Consider the following 22,318-nt stretch of genomic DNA (forward strand, 5'->3'; position numbering starts at 1 on the left):
ACACAATTCAGACTTCAAACAAATCCACTGGTGCCACTTTCCAATTCTACTCAAATACTAAATATATTATAATATCTATATATAAATTACATAAGTTTCCACTTATACCTACACACCACATTACCTTTTGAATCTTCTTTGCTGGCATCTTTGTTCTGCGAGTTCTTTTCATTATCTTTGAACAATATGGCAGGTACAAATGCTTTCAGGTCAATTAGGTTTTCATAGAAATTGCGTGCATCTTCATCCTCCCAGATTCCTCCATCAAGGTCATATTCTCCAGGCTTCCCAGGTGTGAAGATGTCAATGCCAGTGCCATGTTCTATTAAATAAAATTACAAAACTTCATTGTCATATATGAAACAACTGTCATTTAGTGACACCTAGTGGCTGCTTATATAAATCTAGTAAATAAATTCATGGAGCTGACTGAAAATCCAAGACAAAAAGGTTTAAAGTCACATTCTTTGATGCCAGTTGTATGTTTTTGATGAAGCTGCTTAACACTAGAAGGGCGCTTTCACTAACAGAATATCTTCCAATGACTTGACCTGCATTTTTTTTCCTGCTTATCCAAATACGAAAGGATATAAACTGTCAATGGAATTGGGATGCTGTGAAATAATTAGGTGTTCACACCTTAACCTCTGCTGCTGAAACAACAACGGTCAGATGGATAATTTACCTTCCTGTGCAGATTTATCTTGGGGAAGTTCAGGCATATTCTCATCCAACAAATCAGCTAGGCTCTGTGTGTTCGCTAACAGCTTCTGGTAAGAGGTGGCAAATTCCTCATACTGCTTGTGCCGATCTTCACTCAGCTCTCCTTTTGAATGCAAGATTCTCCTAACAGAAAAAAACCCACAAAAACAGAAGTTAAAGGAAGTCTTGGCATTGAGTTCAATTCTGCTGGCTAGTTAATACCAGTCTTCAAATAATTGAAAAATTATGAACTTTGAAAATCAATTGAGGAACCAAATTTGTATACCCACATTTTACCAAAACATCAATTTCCAAATAGGTAGCAAGTACTAACTCATTTTAATCAGCCATTAATCAAAAGCCAAAATTTCTATTGACAGTACATAATGAATGGGTGAAACTAATGGGAATAAGGAGCACTGCGAATAGTGACATATAGACCTTGCTGATAAAGCAATCAGGTTTCACTCTAAATTATTTTAAATGGAACAGATTTTAGCAGTTCTAAAGTAGATCTCATATAGGTTTAATTAATTCTCTCTTGACTGGGATAGTCGTGAATTGATTAACTAAAAATCACTTAAACCTTTTACTACAGTGAGTTTGGCAACAAAATATATTACTATAACTGGCACCTTCTATCCTAGACTAGTATATAACTAGTATATAACTAGTATATAGCTAAATAAAGTGGTCTGATTGAATTCCCACAACAACTTCACAAAAAGTTGACAGCTATTACAAAACTTCCAAACCAAATAAAGAAAGCAACTTCAAGTTGAATTTCAGTCAGAAAGAAACTGATAATTCAAAATGCGACACCAAATATGTCTACTTGAGGCCTTCCCAGTCAACTGGGAGAACAGAAGGCAAAAGAGGCTTTTTCAAGAACAATAACTGGAGAGCTAAACTGCAAGAGATCAAATTTCTGACTGTCAACTTTAATGCATGAAGTATTTGATAACTATACAGAAGGATTCTTAGAAAGAGGGCTGAGATTTACTGGGTCATGATTAATTCACCAAAAGCTATCATAGCGTGTAACCGAAGTGTACAAATTTTAACCAACAAATATTCTACACTACAAAAATCTATTACATAATACACATTAGAAAGAAAATTCAGTCACACATATCACATTGTATCTTTACAGTGCAGATGGAGGCCATTCAGTCCATCGAGTCTGCACAGGCTCTCTGAAAGAGCTATCCACCTGGTCCCACCTTACTCGCGTAACCTTGCACATTCTCTCTTTTCAGGTAACAATCTAATTCCCTTTTGAATACCTCGATCAAACCTGTCTCCACTACCCTTTCAGGAAGTTTGTTCCAGACTCCAACCACCCTCTGGGTGAAAAAAAAAAATTTCCTCACATCACTTTTACTCCTCTTGCCAGTTATTTTGAATCTGTGCCCTCTAATTCTTGACTGCTCTCTTGAGTGGGAACAGTTTCTCACCGTTTACCCTGACCATACCCCTCAGGATCTTGGATATCAAGTCTCCTCTCAGCCTTCTTATCTCCAAGGAAAAGAGTCCCAACCTCTCCAATCTATCCTGATAGCTAGAGTTCTTCAGCCCAGGAATCATTCTTGTGAATCTCTTCTGTACTCTCTCCAATGCCTTCACATCCTTCCTCAAGTATGGTGTCCAGAACTGGACGCAGGATTCCAGATGAGGCCTAACTGGTGTCTTATACAAGATCAACATGACCTCCTTACTCTCGTATTCAATGCCCTTATTAATAAAGCCTAAGATACAAAATGCTTTATTAGCTGGTCTCTCAACATGCCCTGCCATCTTCAATGACCTATGTACTGAGGTCCCTCTGTTCCTGCACCTCCTTTAGAGGCTCTCCCTTTATTTTATACTGTCTCACCATACCTTTCCTGCCAAAACGAATCACCTCACATTTCTCTGCATTGAACTTCATCTGCTACTTGTCTGCCCAATCCACCACATGTGTCTTTGTCCTTTTGAAGTACAAGACTACCCCCATCGCAGTTGACAACATTTCCAATCTTCATATCACCTGCAAATTTTGAAATCATGACTTGAACACCACAGTCTAGGTCATTAATATATATCAGGAAGAGCAAGGGTCTCAACACTGACCCCTGAGGAACTCCACTACAAACCTTCCCCCAATCTGAAAAACAACCATTTATCACTACTCTCCCTGAATGAAGGTGATGTTCTTCTTGATTGAACTAAGAAATAAGAGCTATCCAACAAGAATGGGCTTCTGTTATAGAATGTTTACTAGTGGAAAAATAAGCAAACAAGAAAAATTTATTTTATTTTAGAAAATAGAGTCACAGAGGTCTACAGCACAGAAAAAGGCCCATCGATTCTGGGCAGGTCAAACAAGTACCAATTCTAATCCCATTTTCCAGCACTAGGCCCATGGCAATGCAAGTGCACATCCGAATACTTCTTAAATGTTATGAGGATTTCTGCCTCTACCACTCTTTCAGGCAGTGAGGTCCCGATTCCCACCATCCTCTGGGTGAAAAAATTCTTCCTCACATCCCCTCTAAATCTCCTGCCCCTTACCTTAAATCTATGTCCCCTGATTATTGATCCCTCCACCAAGGGGAAAAGTTCCTTCCTGGCTACCCTATCTACGCCTCTCATTTTATACACCTCAATCATGTCCCCCCTCAATCTCCTCTGCTCCAGGGAAAATAACCCTAGTCTGTCCAATCTCTCCTCATAACTAAAACTCTCCAGCCCAGGCAACATCCTGGTAAATCTCCTCTGCACTCTCTCTAGTGCAATCACATCCTTCCTATAATGCGGATTCCTGAACTGCACGCAATACTCTAGCTATGGCCTAACCAGCGTTTTATACAGTTCCAGTATAACCTTCTTGCTCTTATATTCTATGCCTCAGCTTATAAAGGTAAGTATCCCATATGCCTTCCCAGCTTACCTACCTGTCCCGCTACCTTAAGGGACCGCTGGACATGCACACAAGATCCCTCTGATCCTTGGTTCTTCCCAGGGTCCCAACATTCATCGTGTATTCCCGTGCCATGTTTGTTCTGCCCAAGTGCATCATCTCAAACTTAACCGGATTAAATTCCATTTGCCACTGATCAGCCCTTTATATACTCCTGTAATCTAAGGCTATCCTCCTCACGATTTACCACCCCACCAATTTTTGTGTCATCCACGAACTTACTGATCAATCCTCCTACATTCAAGTCTAAATCATTTAAATATACCACAAACAGCAAGGGACCCAACACCGATCCCTGTGGAGCCCCACTGGACACAGGCATCCAGTCACAAAAACACCCCTCGACCATCACCCTCTGCTTCCTGCCACTTAGCCAATTCTGGATACAATTTGCCAAATTGACTTGGATCCCATGAGCTCTTACCTTCGTTATCAGTCTCCCATGCGGGACTTTATCAAAAGCCTTGCTGAAGTCCAAGTTGACTATGTCAAATGCATTGCCCTCATCTACACACATGGTCACCTCTTTGAAAAATTCAATCAAATTAGCAGACATGACCTCCCCTTGACAAAACCATGCTGACTGTCTTTAATTAATCCCTGCCTTTCCAAGTGTAGATTAATTCTGTCCCTCAGAATTGCTTCCAATAGTTTCCCCACCACTGAGGTTAGACTGACTGGCCTGTAGTTACCTGGTTTATCCCTTCCTCCCTTCTTGAATAATGGTACCACACTGGCTGTTCTCCAGAGTTCTAAATTGGGTGAAGGCCAATTTTAATAAGATCAGATATGATTTGAACAGAGTGGACTAGGAGCAACTACTTTTAGGTAAATCTGCATCAGAGCAGTGGGACTCATACAGGAAAGAAATAGGGAGAGCACAGGGCCAAAATATTCCAGTAAAGACAAAGGGTGGGACCAACAAATCCAGGGAAGTCTGAATGTAGAGGGATATATAGGGTTGGATAAAGAGGAAAAGGGAGGCTTATGGCAAATACCGAGGGCTTAAAATAGCAGAAGGCCTAGAGTACAGAATGTGTAGGGGCGACCTTAAAAAGGCAATTAGGAGAGCAAAAAGGAGACATGAAAGAACATCGGCAGGTAAAATAAAGGAAAATCCACCTCTGGCACCTCTCCTGTGGCCAGAGAGATATTGAAAATTATTGCCAGTATCTCCGCTATCTCCTCCCTTGCCTCATTCAATAGCCTAGGATATATTTAATCCAGGCCTGGAGATTTATCTACTTTTAAGCCTGCCAGGCCACTTAGAACCTCCTCTCTTTCTATGCTAATTCTTTTAATTATATAACAGTCCTTCTGCCTGACTTCCAGACCCACGCCGTACCTCCCGCTTGTGAACACCAACACAAAGTATTCATTTAGAACCCTACCTACGTCTTCCGGCTCCACACACAAATTACCACTACAGTCCTTAATGGGCCCTACTCTTTTGCTAGTTATCCTCTTACTCTTAACGTACTTGTAAAATAACTTTGGATTTTCCTTTAATTTACCTGCCAATGTTTCTTCAAGCCCCCTTTTTACTCTCCTAATTTCCTTTTTAAGATTCCCCCTACACATTCTATACTCCTCTAGGGCTTCCTCAGTTTTGAGCCCTCGATATCTGCCATACGCCTCCCTTTTTCTCTTTATCCAATCCTGTACACCCCTCTACATCCAGGGTTCTCTGGATTTGTTGGTCCCACCCTTTATCTTTGCTGGAATATGTTGGCCCTGTGCTCTCCCTATTTCACTCTTGAATGAGTCCTACTGCTCTCACGCAAATTTACCTAAAAGTAGCTGCTCCCAGTCCACTCTGGCCAGATCATATCTGATCTTATTAAAATCGGCCTTTCCCTAAATTTAGAAGTCTGATTTCTGGTCCATCCTTGTCCTTTTCTATAACAACCTGGAATCTAACGGAGTTATGATCACTATCTGCAAAAAGCTTCCCCATTGATACCTCTACCACTTGCCCGGCTTCATTCCCTAAAATTAAGTCCAGGACTGCCCCCTCTCTTGTAAGACCTTTTACGTACTGGCTTAAAAAGCTCTCCTGGATGCATTTTAAGAATTCCACTCCCTCTAAAGCTATCACACCATGACTAACCCAGTTAATGTTGGGGAAGTTGAAATCCTCAACTATTACTACCCTATTGTATTTACACTTCTCTGAAACTTGCCTACATATCTGCTCTTCTATTTCTCTCTGACTGTTTGGGAGCCTAGAGTACACTCCTAGCAATGTGATCGCTCTTTTTTTGTTTTTAAGTTCTACTGATATGGCTTCATTTGAGGAGCCTTCTAAGACGTCATCTCTCCTTACAGTTGTAATTGATTCTTTGATCAATATTGCGATACCACCTCCTCTTTTACTTCCTTGCCTGTCTCGTCTGAAGACACTATATCCTGATACTGAGCTGCCAATCCTGCCCCTCTCTCAGCCATGTCTCTGTGACAGCAATGACATCATACTTCCATGTGTTAATTTTTGCCATCAACTCATCTGCCTTTTTCATCAGATTCCTTGCATTAAAATAAATACCATCCAACCTTGTCAAACCCCCTTGAACCTTAACTGGCCTATAATTTCTATGCCTTCCAGACTCACTTGCTCTCTCTCCTAATTTTGGCTGTGCATCTGCCCCTGCTGAACCTCCTCTCTGGATCCCAACCCCCTGCCAAGTTAGTTTAAACCCTCCCCGATAGCACTAGTAAACCTACCCGCAAGGATTCTGGTCCCATTCCAGTTCAGGTTCAACCCGCCCGCCTTGTACAGGTCCCACTGCCCCCAGAAACGGTCCCAATGTCCCAGAAATCTAAAGACCTCCCTCCTGCACCATCTCTCCAGCCACACATTCATCTGGACTAACCTCTTATTTCTATATTCACTAGTGCGTGGCACCAGAAGTAATCCAGAGATTACTACCTTTGAGGTCCTGTTTTTTAATCTGTTTCCTAGCTCCCTAAATTCTGCTTGCAGGATCTCATTCATCTTTCTACCTATGTCATTGGTGCCAATATATACCACAATCTCTTTCTGTTTGCCCTCCCCCTTTAGAATGCCTTGCAGCCGTTCAATGATATCCTTGATCCTGGCACCAGGCAGGCAACATACCGTCCTGGAGTCAGGTCTATGGCCACAGAAACACCTATCTGTTCCAGGCAGTCTCTAATAACTAACTAAAGGTAGACAAGACAAACCCCAAGAATGACAGTCAAAATGGGAATAATTTATAAAACACATTCTGGACAGTTCCTTAGTAGATTAAAGAAAGTCTTACATTAATATAACACCTGTCATAACATCAGGAGGGGTTTTGATAGAGTAAATAAGGAGAAACTGTTTCCAGTGGCAGGACGGTCAGTAACCAGAGGGCACAGATTTAAAGGTAATTGCAAAAAAACCAGAGGGATGAAGAGCTGTATCACTCTATGATTCTACAAGATGTTCCAAAGTGATTTCCATTGTTTTAATGTAGGAAAATGTAGCAAATAATTTGGTCTGGCAGACTGCAAAGTGACAATGACCAGGTAATCTGTTTTAGTGGTATTTATTGAGGGATAAACATGGGCCAGGAAACCAGGGGGAATTCCCCTCTTCTTAGTGCCATGGGATCTTTAATGTCCACCCAAAAAGGCAGATGGAGCCTCAGGTAAACATTTAATCTGAAGGACGGCACCTCCTCAGCAACGTACAGAAGGGTCAGCCTAGGTGACGTGCTCAAGTCACTGAAGTCAAACTTCATTCCATAACCATCTGACTCAGAAATGGGTGCTACCAACTGAACCAAAGCTGACATGTTTGGAAAGATGGGCCAAATTGGTCTCCATTTACTCTTGTTTGTGGCCCACGAAAGTGAATGAATTGGCGTTGGGTTTGCAAATTTACTATTAACACTTGCATCACCATATTAGATTACAAAATACTCTTAATTTTCATTATTACAAGAACGAAGAACTTCTTAATCTGACCATCAATCCACTTTCATCACAGAAAAGGCCAGGGAGGGGATATAAATTCCTTTACACTCCCCAGTGCAGTCTTTAGGCCGTATTTAGTGCATTAATACCAGAACAGTGGGAGAAAAGAAGACCAGCATTATGCTTGCAATGTGATACATTAATTCATCATGCCAGATTACTCTTACCAGGAGTGCTTCACCATAGTGTTACACAGTTCAAAATAGTCAGGCCAGGAACAACCCCAAACTGCAAGTGCGAAATCAATAATTGTATTGCTGGTTATTAACCTTCCACGAAAACAGTACAAAAACTCAAATTTTACATGCCAAAATGATGCACGGCCAAAATTCTTATGACATGATTGGGGGAGACCAGATTTTAAAAACTGCTGCACTCATAATGGGAATAAGCAAGAATCATGCCACATCTGATGAAAATTACAATGAAATATTACTTCTCAAATGGTTCAGTTCTTGCTACTATAGGAACTGAATAAGATGACAAAACATATTCAACAACTAGATGGAACAAATATATTGCAAAAGAGTAAGATTCATGTTGAATTTGAACAAAACATTGGTTAGGTCACAGTTGAAATTTTACATGGAATTCTGGACAACTGATCACAAACATGGATAGCAAAGGCATAGAAAGCATACAGTAAAGGTTCAGCAGAAAGGTTTCAGGAATCAGGGCCACAGCAATGAAGAAAGCATGAAAAATGGGGCTGTTTACTTAAAACAGCGAACATCAAGCGGAGATTTGCAAACTTATTGGCCCGGATTTGAATCCTCAGTGTTGTCAGTGATTAACCCTCCGCAACTGACTGCAGCTTCTGGATGTTGGGCATGTACACATTAGTGCGGAGATCCTGAAGTTGCAGGCTGTCACTCAGGAAGACTCCGACATAGGTTACAGTATATTCCTCCCAAAGCCTGCAATCATGGAAATCAATGAACTTTTCTACTCCCACATCACCATTTGAAAACGCTTAAAAAATTACACCTTGTTTAGTCAGAAGTACCAGTTTTTAACAATAACCTGATAATAAAATTTGATGAATAATGAAACTAGCACTGAAAAAATTATATCTGCTGAGTGGTGTATGCTTAACTAGTAGATTCTTTTTCAATTTTTAGTTTAAAAATAACAGTTGTTTCAGAATATTTTAACTTCTATCATCACCCCACGTGTCCCCCAACCTTTAATTTGCTCTATGTAAAATTGTTGGAAAGTGATTTCACTACTGCTTTGTTTTCTGTTGATGGTCCGTGAAAATTCTTTAACGTGGCTGCTTGGACAGAATGATCACATTACTGCAGCACCACACTGGGAATCCCCAGTAAAGAACACTGTAATCATTTGCTGTGGCACTGCATGGAGACAGAGCTGAAATTCTCAAAGAGATCACCTGATCTCCCGGCAAGGCTTACTACAAGGTCAACAGCAAGCACCCTTGCTTTGCCACTGACCACATACACCAGGCCAGTGTTATCGTGAAATATTGTTTCTACTAGGGCCAATCTGCAATAAAGGTGCACGTATTCAAATCCAACACTAAAAAACGAAGAGATCAGTTAGAAAAATTTTGCTTCCATATAGGGCTATTAGAACATGCAATATTTTGTTAAAAATAGTTACCGAAGCTAAGACTAGAACACGTTTAAGAAGGAACTGAATTAGTATTTGAAAAAAAAATATGGATACAGGGAAAAAGTGAGGAAATGGGATCCCAGTAGTTTGCACCAATTACCAACAGGTCTAAATTTTCTCTCATGATTCTGTTCTGTCGACGGCATTTACAACTGAGTGGCTTGCTAAGCCATTTCCAAGGGCTTTGACAGTAAAGCACAATTTGTGGAACTGAAGTTACTTACATCTAGGGCACACCAGGAAAGGGTGGCAAGATTAATTCCTCAAAGGATATTTATGAACCACTGGCATGCAAAAATGACTGGTGGAATTTGAGGCTAAAATAGTGCAATGAGCACAAGCTTTTTAAAAATAAGAACATTCCAAATTAATTAATGGGCCAAAATAGAAGGCTGGCAAAAACAAAAACAGAGAAAGCTGGAAATACTCAGCATTTTCTGAATTTATCTCAGATCTCCAGCATCCACAGTATTTTGTTTTTTGAATGGAAGGGAGGCTGCCTGTTTTGATATAGGTTGTGCTTTTATGCTTTGTAATTTTGTATTGTTGGAATTAGAACTGTGTTTGTTGGCATGGCAGCTAAATAAAGCATTCAAACAACCACAATTGAGATGCAGGAGAGGCACATGCAGCTCCAGAGCTGCCGATTGTCTACCCTTATCATTAACCAGCACATCCGGTGACATGCAAGATAAGTAGTTATTTACCACCATATTTGATCATATTGATGACCCCAGATTGTGACCTTCAATAAGACTATTAAGGCTACAATATTTTAATAGCAAGGTCTTGCATCAATCCTCATGTCAAGAATGGTTCAGAGTGCTTTGTGTGTACAGTGATTCTGTCACTGTAATAATTTAGTGTTTTAAGTAACATTATTTGCATCAGAAATAGCAAAATATATTCAAGTGAGGAGTATATATCAATTTCTGTTCCTGTTATAAGAAAATTACCACTGCCAAGCAAAAGGAAGTAACAACATTTTGACACTGAAATCCAACTCGGTTTCTTCAGTTTCTCACTTTTCTATAGCTTGTGTATGCTGCCAAATTCATACATACTTAATTCCATTCGATTAGGCAAGATTTGTTAAATCACATTTTTAACAGTTCATCATTAGAAGATGGTGCATCAAGATCAATAGGGTTGTCAACTTCATTAATAAGTTCACATAACACAGCAAAAATCCATCAGCAACATTAACACTTCTGAAAATAAACACATGTAATGGAATCACCTGTTCTGTCTCTCCAGATTCTGTAATTCTCGGTGGTCTTTTTTAAGGTGTTTGGTCAGCGAGGTAAAGTATTCCCTCAACAGGTTCATGAAGGGCTGCTGTTTCTCAGAGCTGATTATCTCACTGGGAGGGAAACTGAGGTTGTATTTCTCGGAGGCAAACTTCATTTTTCTGGTCACCAGACTGGCAACATCATCTCCACAATGCCGGCAAAAACTGATAATCACAGAGACATGAGTGTGAGTGTCACGATCAGCATAAATGATGTTCTTGAGTTGCTCATATATGAGTGACAGGCCTTCTTTGTCAGTGAAGATCCCACAAATTGTTAGTTCTGCAATGAAGCGCATATCAGTCCTCAGTTTGCTAATGTTTGGAGTTTTTTCCTCCTTCCTGGCTTCAAAGTGCTTTCTCCAGCCTTGTAGAAGCAATGGTGAAAAGTCAGCATACCGCAGGTGAAACAGGCAGCAAAGGTGAACAGCACAATTCACATCAGATAATTTCAATTTAGCTTCTACAATGGATGCAACAGCTTCTGCAATGTACTTGCTCAAGTTAAGCATATTGAAATCACTTGAGAGGGAGTCTCTTTGCTGCTCAGTAATAGTTCTGAGCTTCTTGACAAACGCAGTATTTTTCTTTAGGCTCGAGTCCAGCCTGGTAAAGAAACTCTCTTCTGGACGGTTCTCATGTGCAATCTGATTCTTACTGCGGAGTTCTAACCTTGTTTGATGACGCTCCCAAGCCTCTTGGTGCAACTGATACGCTTCCTCCATCTCTCTACAGAATGAGAAGAACAGTAAGACTCTGAAACTGAGTTCCAGCATTTCAAAGATGTATATTTCTTACTATTTTTAAACACTAAAATCTAGAAGGTCATTATGAGGGGCCTAGATAGGGTAGACAGTAAAGACTTGTTTCTCCAGGCTGAGAGGTCAATTACCAGGGGGCATAGATTTAAGGTAATTGGTAGAAGGATTAGAGGGGACATGAGGAAAAACTTTTTCACCCAGAGGGTGGTTGGCATTTGGAATTCACTGCCTAAATTGGTTGAGGCTGAAGCACTCAACTCATTTAATAGATACTTGGATTGCATCTGAAGTGCTGTAACCTGCATGACTACGGACCAGGTGCTGGAAAGTGGGATTAAAATGAGTGGCTAGTTTCTTTTTCTGGCCAGCGCAGACATGATGGGCTGAATGGCCTCTTCCTGTGCTGTAACTTTTCTATGGTTCTAGAAAATTGTAATTCTTAGTTCATAAGCTGCAACATAGATGAAAAGATTCATCTGAGTCCTGTCAATGGTTGTTGCCTTAATGCTTACAGCACTTCTTCATTCAACACCAGAAGAAATACTGAAGAATGTTATTACAATAATATATAGATATTGGTCCTGATTAAAGACCTCACATACAAATAAAAAGGTTCACAAGATCAGGATGAGGAAGCTTCTCCAGTATTTGATTCATCAATTCAGAGACATCCAAACACACCATTACCCTGTTTTAGGAATCAATTGCTTCTTCAAGGCTACCAGGGGTTTCGCCTCCACTGCCCTACATCAGCAGTGAACCTTGGCTTAGTGGTAGCACTTCTGTCTTGGAGCCAGAAGGCAGTGTGTTTGAGGCTCATCCCAGGCAAGCTGAAATTGGAGAACTGCCTCTAAATACTGGATTCAGAGTGTACACAGCTCTTGCTGGGTGGGTGTGGGTGCCCCATTTTCCCAAACTGTAAAAATTGGGACTCGTTAGCCTTGGTTGGAACCCACCTAACTTCTCCAAATATAAAAACCATGGGAAAGGCAACTGTAAACCATTCAGCCACTCTTTCCCCAGTACAAAAACCTCAGGTATGAGACTGAGTTAGGAGCTATTCTAAGGTAGAACACAACAGACATACAGACTTTCCACATGTTGATCATTCTTTACAATAAGAATGTCCTGAAACACCTTTGTAAAATATTCTTTGGCTCAAACCCATGTCCTGTAAATCTATCTTCACAGTTTAATTTGAAGTAATATTCTGGTTACTGTTTATATATCCTTAACTTATACACAGTATGAGCAGCCCCCAGATACCTCCTTTTCAGGCTGAAAAGGCCAAGTTTTTCCAATAGGAACACAGGAACATAGGATTTAGGAGGAGTAGGCCATTCAATCCATCCAGCTTGCTCCACCATTCAATAAGATCATGGCTGATCTGGTTGTGGTCTCAACTTCACTTTGCCATCTGTCCCCGATACCCTTGACTCCCTTGTCTATCAAAAATCCGTCTAATTCTGCCTTGAATAAATTCAATGGCCCAGCCACCATTGCTTTCTGAAGAAGAGAATTCCACAGACTAACAATCCTTTGAGAGAAAAAATTTCTCATCTGTCTTAAACGGTAAATGTCTTATTCTAAAACTATGTCTCCTGGTTCTAGTCTCTCTCTAAAGTGGAAACATCCTCCCATTATCTACTCCATCAAGTCAGGATCTTATATGTTTCAATAAGATCACCTCTCATTCGTCTAAACTCCGATGGGTATAAGCCCAATCCGTTCAACGTTCCTTCATAAGGTAAGCCCCTCATCCCAGGGATGAGTCAAGTGAACCTCCTCTGAACTCTGAATCCTATTCTAATTATAATTCAATCTTTTCTCAGAACTCATATCTTTCAGAAAGGTACACAATCTTGCAACACTAGGAATTTAAATAAGCACTATGCACAAAAACATTTCTCTCTCAACTGCATTTTTGAACATGTGACAACCATCTACACCATAGACAGACTTCCTGTGCAACCAGAGGGTTCCTGAAGATCATGAAGCTAACTACAGATGAGAAAGGCCATTCAGCCTATCTATTTCATCCTTCCACAGAAATCTAGTCCTCTATAACAGCTTCTAAATGCCTCTTGAATAATTTCCCTTCCATATCCATCAGACTATTCTTGGGAATTAATCGGTTGTATGAAGAAGAGCTTTTTTTTTATTCATTCATGGGATGTGGGCGTTGCTAGCTAGGCCAGCATTTATTGCCCATCCCTAATTGCCCTTGAGAAGGAGGTGGTGTGTTGCCTTTTTAACTGCTGCAGTCCATGTTGTGTAGGTATACCCACAGTCCTTTTAGGGAGAGTGTGCAGTCTTTTTAGGGAGAGAGTTCCAGGATTTTGACCCAGCGACATCGGAGGAAAGCGATATATTTCCAAGTCAGGATGATGAGTGGCTTGGAGGGGAACTTCCAGGTGGTGGTGTTCCCATGCATCTCCTGCCCTTGCCCTTCTAGTGGTGGTTGTGGGTTTGGAAGGTGCTGTCTAAGGAGTCTTGGCAAGTTCCTGCAGTGCATCTTGTAGATGGTGCTCACTGCTGTTACTGTTTGCTGGTGGTGGAGGGAGTAATTGCTTGTGGAGTGGGGTGCCAATCAAGCAGATTGCTTTGTCCTGAAGGTGTCAAGCTTTTTGAGTGTTGTGGGAGCTGCACTCAGCCAGTATTTCATCACACTCCTGACCTGTGCCTTATAAATGGACATGCTTTGGGGAGTCAGGAGGTGAGTTACCTGCTGCAGGATTCCTAGCCGCTGACCTGCCCTTGTAGCCACAGTATTTATATGGCTAGACCAGTTCAATTTCTGGTCAATGGTAACACCCAGGATGTTGATAGTGGGGGATTCAGAGAGGGTAATGCTATTGAATGTTATGGGGCGGCGGTTAATTCTTTCTCGTTGGAGGTAGTCATTACTTGGCACTTGTATGACGTGAATATTTTTTGCCACTTGTCAGCCCAAGCCTGGATATTGTCCAGGACTTGCTGCATTTGGACATGGACTGCTTCAGTATCTGAGGTGTCACGAATGGCACTGGGCATTGTGCCAACATCAGCTAACATTCCACTTCTGACCTTATGATGGAAGGAAGGTCACTGATGGAGCAGGTGAAGATGGTAGGGCCTAGGACACTATCCTGAGGAACTCCTGCAGTGATGTCCTGGAACTGAGATGATTGATTTCCAACATCCAAAACCATCTTCCTTTGTGCCAGGAATGACTCCAACCAGTGGAGAGTTTACCCCATGATTCCCATTGACTCCAGTTTTGCTGGGGCTTCTTGATGCAAAGCTCCCCAAATCAGTACTGAACATGCCTTTCAACAGTTTGTACATTTGACCATCTTGCTTTAGAGTTAGAATTTGAATTACAATGTGCTCCAGGTTATTTTTTTTTTAAATTCCACTTAAAAGAATGCATCCTACAAAAAGGGAAAAGGCACTTGGTGAATTGCTCTTGCAGAGACCCAGCACGGACACAACGGACTGAATGGCTTCCTTTTATGCTGTAACCATTCTATGATTCTATACAGTGGGACATCCTGAAGTTCTGAAAGGTAGAATACTTCAACGCCAGTGAAATACTTTCAAGTGTAATCATTTGTAACGTACAGCAGCAGGTTTACATACAGCAAGTTCCCACAAACAGTAACGAGATAATGACCATAATGCATTGTATGCCCCATCACCAATCCCTCTGACCCTGTAAGACTAATGCTTGTGTCATTTAATTGGTCCTGCCTTTCACCCTATCAGACCTGCCTTTTGTCCTTTTTCCCACCCATGCCATGCTCAAAATCTATTACATTTATACCCTTTCTCAATTCTGATGAAAGATTATCAATCTGAAATGTTAACTTTGTTTCTCTCTCCACAGATACTGCCAGACCTACTGAGTATTTCCAGATTAGGTATTGGTTGAGGGATAAATGTTGGCGAGGACATTGGGGCAGAAAGCCCCTGATCTTTTTCTAGAATATTTCCATGGGATCTTTTATGTCCACATGAGAAGGCAGCTTGGTTTAACATCTCATCTGCAAAATGGCCCATTTGATCGTGTAACACTCACTTTGCACTGCACTGAAGTGTCAACCTAGATTGTGCACAACAGTTCCATGGACAATCACCCAGTACTTCATGTTTGAACTCATAAGCTCCTTGTTCAGAAGTTACCAATGACACATGCTTGGAACCCCAAAACGATGATTTCTAAAGTTCACAGCTGGCTGTAAAGTACTTTGGGACATTCTGAACTAGTAAAAGGTCCTATATAAATGCAAGTTCCTTTTTTCCCCAAGTTCTTTTTATTTCATGATGCAGATCAATGCCACCATGGTACATAGCACAAATCCAATCTTCCAAATTAACAAGGGTAGAAAGTAGATTTGCCCTGATAACATTGCATATTCTGGCTGTACCTGAATCTTAAGCACCATCGCGTGCCCAAAAAGGTTGCAATGACATTCTGTATGTGTTCTGGTGTGCATGATTGATGTTAGTCCAAGTTTTAGTTCAGCCCCAAGAGCACCCAGGATCCATAATGAGAAAACTTGGTTAACACAATGAAGTTATATAAAGCAGTAGGAAAAGTAATTACCTAATGAAGAAAAAATAGATCCAAAGCACAAGTTAACACTACATTTATCCAAAATCTTTAAAATCTTTGAACATAAGATCTTACCTCTGCCTTGCTGCTTCTTCTTCTCTCTGCCTTTTTTCCTCCTCCTCCTGTTTTTTCCTTTCCTCCTCCTCTAGTTTCTTCTTTTCTTCCTCTTCCTTCTTTCTTTGTTCTTCCTCCGCTTTTAACTTTTCTTCTTCCTTCTTTTTGCGTTTTTCATCCTCTTGCCTCTTTTTTTTCTCCTCGACTGCCTTTACGGTTTCCCTTCTGCTGCCAGCTTTTAGATCATCCCTTCCTTTTTCCCGACTCGAGGTGGGCCTCCTCTCTGTAACTTCCTTGTCTTTACTGCTTCTGTTCTCATTGCTGAAAACGGCAGCATCCTTATCTTCCATGTTCACAGACTTCTTATGCTCTCCTGATGTTCTGTCAAAAACAAACAAGTTAGAAAACTAGGTGGAAATAGTCAGCAGATGTGGCAGTATCTGTGGCATGGGAAACAAAGAAAAAGTCTTTTCATCAGAACTGGAAAAGATAGAAATGTAACAGGTTTTAAGCAAGCATAAAGCCAGGGAATTTGGGGGGGGTGGGGGACATGGTCTGTGATAGGGTGGAAGGCAGGAGAGATCAAAGGACAAAAGGGATGAACATACAAGACAAAAGGGAGTGCTAACAGGACGAGTGGTGAAATAAAATATGGGTCTAGAGGAATTATAAATTGCAACAGCAGAATCATTACCATCACTAGCTGTCTGAAAAGAAACGGGAGCAGCAGTTATGATCGAAAAATTGCTGAACTTAATATTGCACCCAGCAAGTTGTCAAGTGCGTAATCCAAACAGGTATTGCTCCTCATGCTTCAGTGGAACAGTATGGGAGACCAATGAAAAAGGGGTCAGGGTGGCACAAAGAATTAAATGGGAAGTGCCAACAGTTCAGGGTCATGCTTGCAGACTGAATGAAGGCATTCAGCAAAGCGATCACCCAATCTGCATTTGATCTCCAACTTGGAAGAGACTGTGCCATGAATGGCAAATACTAAATTGAAAGTAGTACAAATAAATTGTTGTTTCACCTGGAAGGAGTGAAACAAGGAGAGTTAAATTACTTATTTAGTACGTTACTGGAGATGTTGTTCATTGGTTATCTAGGATAGTAGGGTAAGTGATAGGTTTGTATTGAAGCTGAAGACTTCAAGTTGTCATTATTCCTGTGAAAAAATAAATGGATTGTGTCTTGCCAATGCAGCCAAGTGCATTCTGTGCATGCACGAACTCCGTGTAGACACATAGCGATCACTGACCTCAAAAGTCAAATTTGCCAACTTCTCAGGATCAATTCATGCACGTCGATGTCAGCATGGCTGCAATGTCATCACATGCCTCCATGGGATGAACCCATATCTCCACATGATCCTCCCAATGTCATCACACACAGATCTTCTCACGTATTGTGATGTTATTGCACATGCGCAGACCCACAAATTTGCCAGCTTGCAAAAACAAAACCTTATGAATCTCGGCCCTATTGATTGGGTAACTGTTACATTTCCCACTGACCTGGTCGATAAAATATAGCAGCACCCTCAAAATGACACAGACATGAGACTCTCAAAAAAAATTGTTGGGTGAATAGGGAGAGGGATCAATCACCTAAATAGCTTAGATTGCATGCAACTTTCCATTTGACACCCAACTGAACAAGTGCAGCATTACAAGAACAAAAACTGTGCATCTTCAGTACAACAGTTGTGGGGTTTAAGCCTTCAAATACGCAGCATTTATAACTCATTTCCACCTTTTTATCCTCTGCAAACAAAGGCCAAATCCTTGTGCGATTATTGCTGTTGACATTCTCTCTTACAGATCTATCATAGGCTTCCAATTATATCACATTGCTTAATATACCTTAATTTTGAGGCAATTTATGTGTACTTAATTTGTTTAAACCAAATTTTATTTAAAATCCTAATTAAAGAGTAATACCGATCTTTAATTAATGTTTTGTTTTAGGCACTGAATGATCCAAAGATTCAGCAATTCATCTACTGAGAATTTGAAAGTTGCTTGTGCAAATCTGCAGAAGCTGAAGAGAATGAGAAGGAGCTTATAATGACCTTCAAACTCTTCTATGTGGGGGGTCCCTTTGCAAATGGACATGCTCCCAGGGCTGCCCTTATTCTAATTTACAAAAGAAAGTGTCATATACAGAAACAATTATTTCATGTCTGACATGCATGGAAATCTATCCATATTTTTAGTCTCTAAACTAAGCTACTGAATAACGTACACATACAGAACTTAGGATTACAAAAGCAAAATTCTGCGGATGCTGGAAATCTGAAATAAAAGCAGAAAATGCTTAAAATACTCGGCATGTCAGGCAGCATCTGTGGAGAAAGAAACAGAATCAATGCTTGAAATAAATGACCTTTCATTACAAGCGGACCCCAAGTGTGTCCAGGGGTATTGCTGGAGACCAACAAGCCAAAACTGAGTGTTAATGGGGCTAAATGTTGCAGAATTATCCCTGCAATTAAGTTGGACAGGCTACCTGGTCAATCAATAGTATCTTGGAGTACTGAGGAGTACATGGTTCAGATGTGGCATTAGAGAAGCCTGACTTGGCTACAAACTTCCACATGCAGATGTGTCAACTCTGAGCTGTCTTGATTGTAAAAAGCCCAACATGAATAAATTAAAATAAACTTGTGCTACAATCACAGAAATCTGATGGCCCTAACTGTTCAGAGGCCAGTATTTGAAAACCAGTGGATTACAAAAGCACCATCAGGGTCAGCAGAATAAGAATTGAAGCTCACAAGCTTTGAGATAGATCATTTGAGAAGTGAAGCTAAATTATATCAATTAAACATCAACACTTTTTACTGCCCTAAATGAGATGTCCCATTAATTTCAAACCAAACATTGCGGGTTGATTCGACTCATTCCCCAGTTCCATATCAAATTCAAGAATTAAAGTGAAGCAGGCTTAGGCTGGGATCTGATAAACCAAACCCTTTCGGGCTTTGTAAATTCCTCAGGCTCTAAAACTGTCAGTTCACTTTTCTCTGGCAATTCTAACTTTCTCCTCCACATTATTAATCCAATTTTGCTTCAGCTCTTCTCTCACTTTCTCCAACTCGCGGATTTTCTATCCCATACAGCTGATCATGCCCAAGTTCTCACTAGCCTACAGCATCAAGCCTCAAATGCATGAAACAAAGAACGCAGCATGGAATTTACACAGGTAAATCTATTTGAATTTCTGTGGCAAGGAGATAACCGAGATTTTATTTTTACAGGAATTTTGAGGCCACGCTCAATTAAAACATTTTCTGATTGAATATGCTTTGCAAGGCAGTTTTAAAAAATTCTGGAGGGCAAGGGGGGGATCATGATTCCGTAGCAAGCATATAATACAAATATCTAAGGATTCAACTGAGCAAATGCTCATTTTCCAAAAGGGACCACTGGTTCCCATTTCCCATCCAACACCAAAACTGCAGTGGGCCAGACACCAGTAAGCATGGGGCAATAAGTTAACGGTCCAGATGCAGGATGAACACTGAACTTTCCATACTGCATCTGACCACAGAGTGAGTTCCAGCCACAGCATCACAAATACTAACTTGGGAGTGTATCTGGGTTGATCTGATCCCATCATAATGATGTTCAGTACCTCACTACACTAATATAAATTTTCATTTTCTAATTGCAGGTACAGTACGAAGTATAGCTGGATTCCAAAATGACATCCAATTGCATTTCTTTCAGTTGTCAGGGCATCCTCAAGAAATATGATTTTTTTTTAATTGAAGAAACTTTAATTATGCTTGCGGCTTTCAAAATGATAAAGGAAATAAGGCTCAATCCTAGTAAATTAGTTACAGGAGTAGCAGAATGAGAGATCTGGAGGATAAAATACAAAAGTCATGAGTTCGGTTAGCTTCCTGGAAGTATTTCTTTTCACAGAGTTTGATTACAAAAACATGTGAACCTTCAAAAGGGAACAGAATGTCTTGAGTTACATAGAGTATGCGGGATTAGGGCTGCTTGTGTTGCTGCAGTTTTCTGGAGCTTACTTGGTTGCCTTTGGCATTGAGATGAAGCCATCAGAGCTTTAAAAAGATAAAAACAAAAAACGGCGGATGCTGGAAATCCAAAACAAAAACAGAATTGCCTGGAAAAACTCAGCAGGTCTGGCAGCATCGGCGGAGAAGAAAAGAGTTGACGTTTCGAGTCCTCATGACCCTTCAACAGAACTGGGTGAATCCAAGGAGAGGGGTGAAATATAAGCTGGTTTAAGGTGGATGGGTGTGTGTGTGTATGTATGGTGTGGGGGGGAGGGGGGGGGCGCATAAAAGATTTAAAAATAATAGAAATAGGTGGGAAAAGAAAAATCTGTATAAATTATTGGAAAAAAACAAAAGGAAGGGGGAAGAAACAGATGGGGATGGAGGAGGGAGTACAAGATCTAAAGTTGTTGAATTCAATATTCAGTCCGGAAGGCTGTAAAGTGCCTATTTGGAAGATGAGGTGCTGTTCCTCCAGTTTGCGTTGGGCTTCACTGGAACAATGCAGCAAGCCAAAGACAGACATGTGGGCAAGAAAGAGCAGGGTGGAGTGTTAAAATGGCAAGCGACAGGGAGGGTTGGGTCATTCTTGCGGACAGACTGCAGGTGTTCTGCAAAGCAGTCACCCAGTTTACGTTTGGTCTCTCCAATGTAGAGTAGACCGCATTGGGAGCAACGAATGCAGTAGACTAAGTTGGGGAAATACAAGTGAAATGCTGCTTCACTTGAAAGGAGTGTTTGGGCCCTTGGACAGTGAGGAGAGAGGAAGTGAAGGGGCAGGTGTTGCATCTTTTGCGTGGGAATGGGGAGGTGCCACAGGTGGGGGTTGAGGAGTAGAGGGTGACGGAGGAGTGGACCAGGGTGTCCCGGAGGGAATGATCCCTACGGAATGCCGCCGGGAGGAGGTGAGGGGAAGATGTGTTTGGTGGTGGCATCATGCTGGAGTTGGCGGAAATGGTGGAGGATGATCCTTTGAATGCGGAGGCTGGTGGGGTGATAAGTGAGGACAAGGGGGACTCTATCATGTTTCTGGGAGGGAGGAGAAGGCGGAGGGCGGATGCGCGGGAGATGGGCCGGACACAGTTGAGGGCCCCGTCAACGACCGTGGGTGGAAATTAGCCTTCCCCAGAAGTACGGGAGGTTTTTATTCGTTGGATATTGCCCATCCCTAACTGCCCTTGAACTGAACGTCTTGCTAGGCCATTTCAGTGGGTATTTAAGAGTCAACCACATTGCTGTGGGTCTGAATGTGAGGACTGCAGATTTCCTTCCTAGTGAACCAGATGGGTTTTTACAACAATCATTCTGGAAAGAATTCCAGATTTTTTTTAATTGAATTCAAATTCCACCATCTCCCATGGCAGGATTCGAAGCATTACCCTGTGTCTCTGGATTACCAGTCCAGCGGCAATACAACTACTCCGCCACGGTAGTAAGAGTGAGGAGAAAATGAATGCGTATGTAGGTTCAATCTTTTACGGGATGGGCTTGATTAACCAGATGGCCTTCTGTTTTCGTATGTTTTCTTCACAAGGAACACAACAGCAGATATTTCTTCCATATCTTTTCATTCTTGCACAGGATGTAGACATCGCTGGCTAGGCCAGCATTTTGCTCCTGAGGTGATGTTGAGCTGCCTTCTTGAACCACTGCAGTCCATGTGGTGTAGGTACACCCACAGTGCTGTTAGGGAGGGAGTTCCAGGATTTTGACCCAGTAACAGTGAAGGAACAGCAATTTGGTTTCAAATCAGGATGGTATGTGGCTTGGAGGGGAATTTGCAGGTGATGGTATTCCCATGCATGTGCTGCCCTTGTCGTTCCATGTGGCAGAGGTCATGGGTTTAGAAGTTGCTGTCGAAGGAACCTTGGAGAGTTGCAGCGCATCAGTGGTGGAGGGAAGGATGTTGAAGGTGGTGGATGGGGTGCCAGTCAAGTGGGTTGCTTTGTCCTGGATGGTGTCGAGCTTCTTGAACGTTGTTGGAGCTGCACTCATCCTGGCAAGTGGAGAGTATTCCATTATACTCCTGACTTGTGCCTTGTTGATGGTGAACAGGTTTTGGAGAGTCAGAAAGTGAGTTACTCGGCACAGAATTCCCAGCCTCTGGCCTGCACTTGTAGTCACAGTATTTATATGGCTGGTCCAGTTCAATTTCTAATTAATGGTAACCCCCAGGATGTTGACAGTGGGATGATAATGCCATTGAATGTCATGGGGAATTGGGTGGATTCTCTCTTGTTAGAGACGGTCATTGCCTGGCACTTGTGTGGCACAAATGTTACTTGCCACTTATCAGCCCAAA

At 41.4% G+C, this 22,318-nt stretch overlaps 1 protein-coding gene across 4 annotated transcripts in view; it reads right to left on the minus strand.

The window, feature by feature from the left end:
- The window catches only part of upf2 (UPF2 regulator of nonsense mediated mRNA decay), a 147,821-nt gene that overhangs the window by 107,560 nt on the left and 17,943 nt on the right, over positions 1-22,318 (minus strand). For all 4 annotated transcript variants that reach the window (XM_041202154.1, XM_041202153.1, XM_041202152.1 and 1 more), the window contains exons 4-7: positions 16,008-16,367; positions 10,524-11,303; positions 686-846; positions 125-322 (exon numbers count right to left, since the gene is read on the minus strand). In XM_041202154.1, coding sequence (XP_041058088.1) covers positions 125-322; positions 686-846; positions 10,524-11,303; positions 16,008-16,336 — 1,468 coding nt within the window. In that variant the 5' untranslated portion in view covers positions 16,337-16,367. The remainder of the gene's footprint in view (positions 1-124; positions 323-685; positions 847-10,523; positions 11,304-16,007; positions 16,368-22,318) is intronic.

Source organism: Carcharodon carcharias, chromosome 13, assembly GCF_017639515.1.
Source record: "Carcharodon carcharias isolate sCarCar2 chromosome 13, sCarCar2.pri, whole genome shotgun sequence".
Taxonomy (NCBI): domain Eukaryota; kingdom Metazoa; phylum Chordata; class Chondrichthyes; order Lamniformes; family Lamnidae; genus Carcharodon; species Carcharodon carcharias.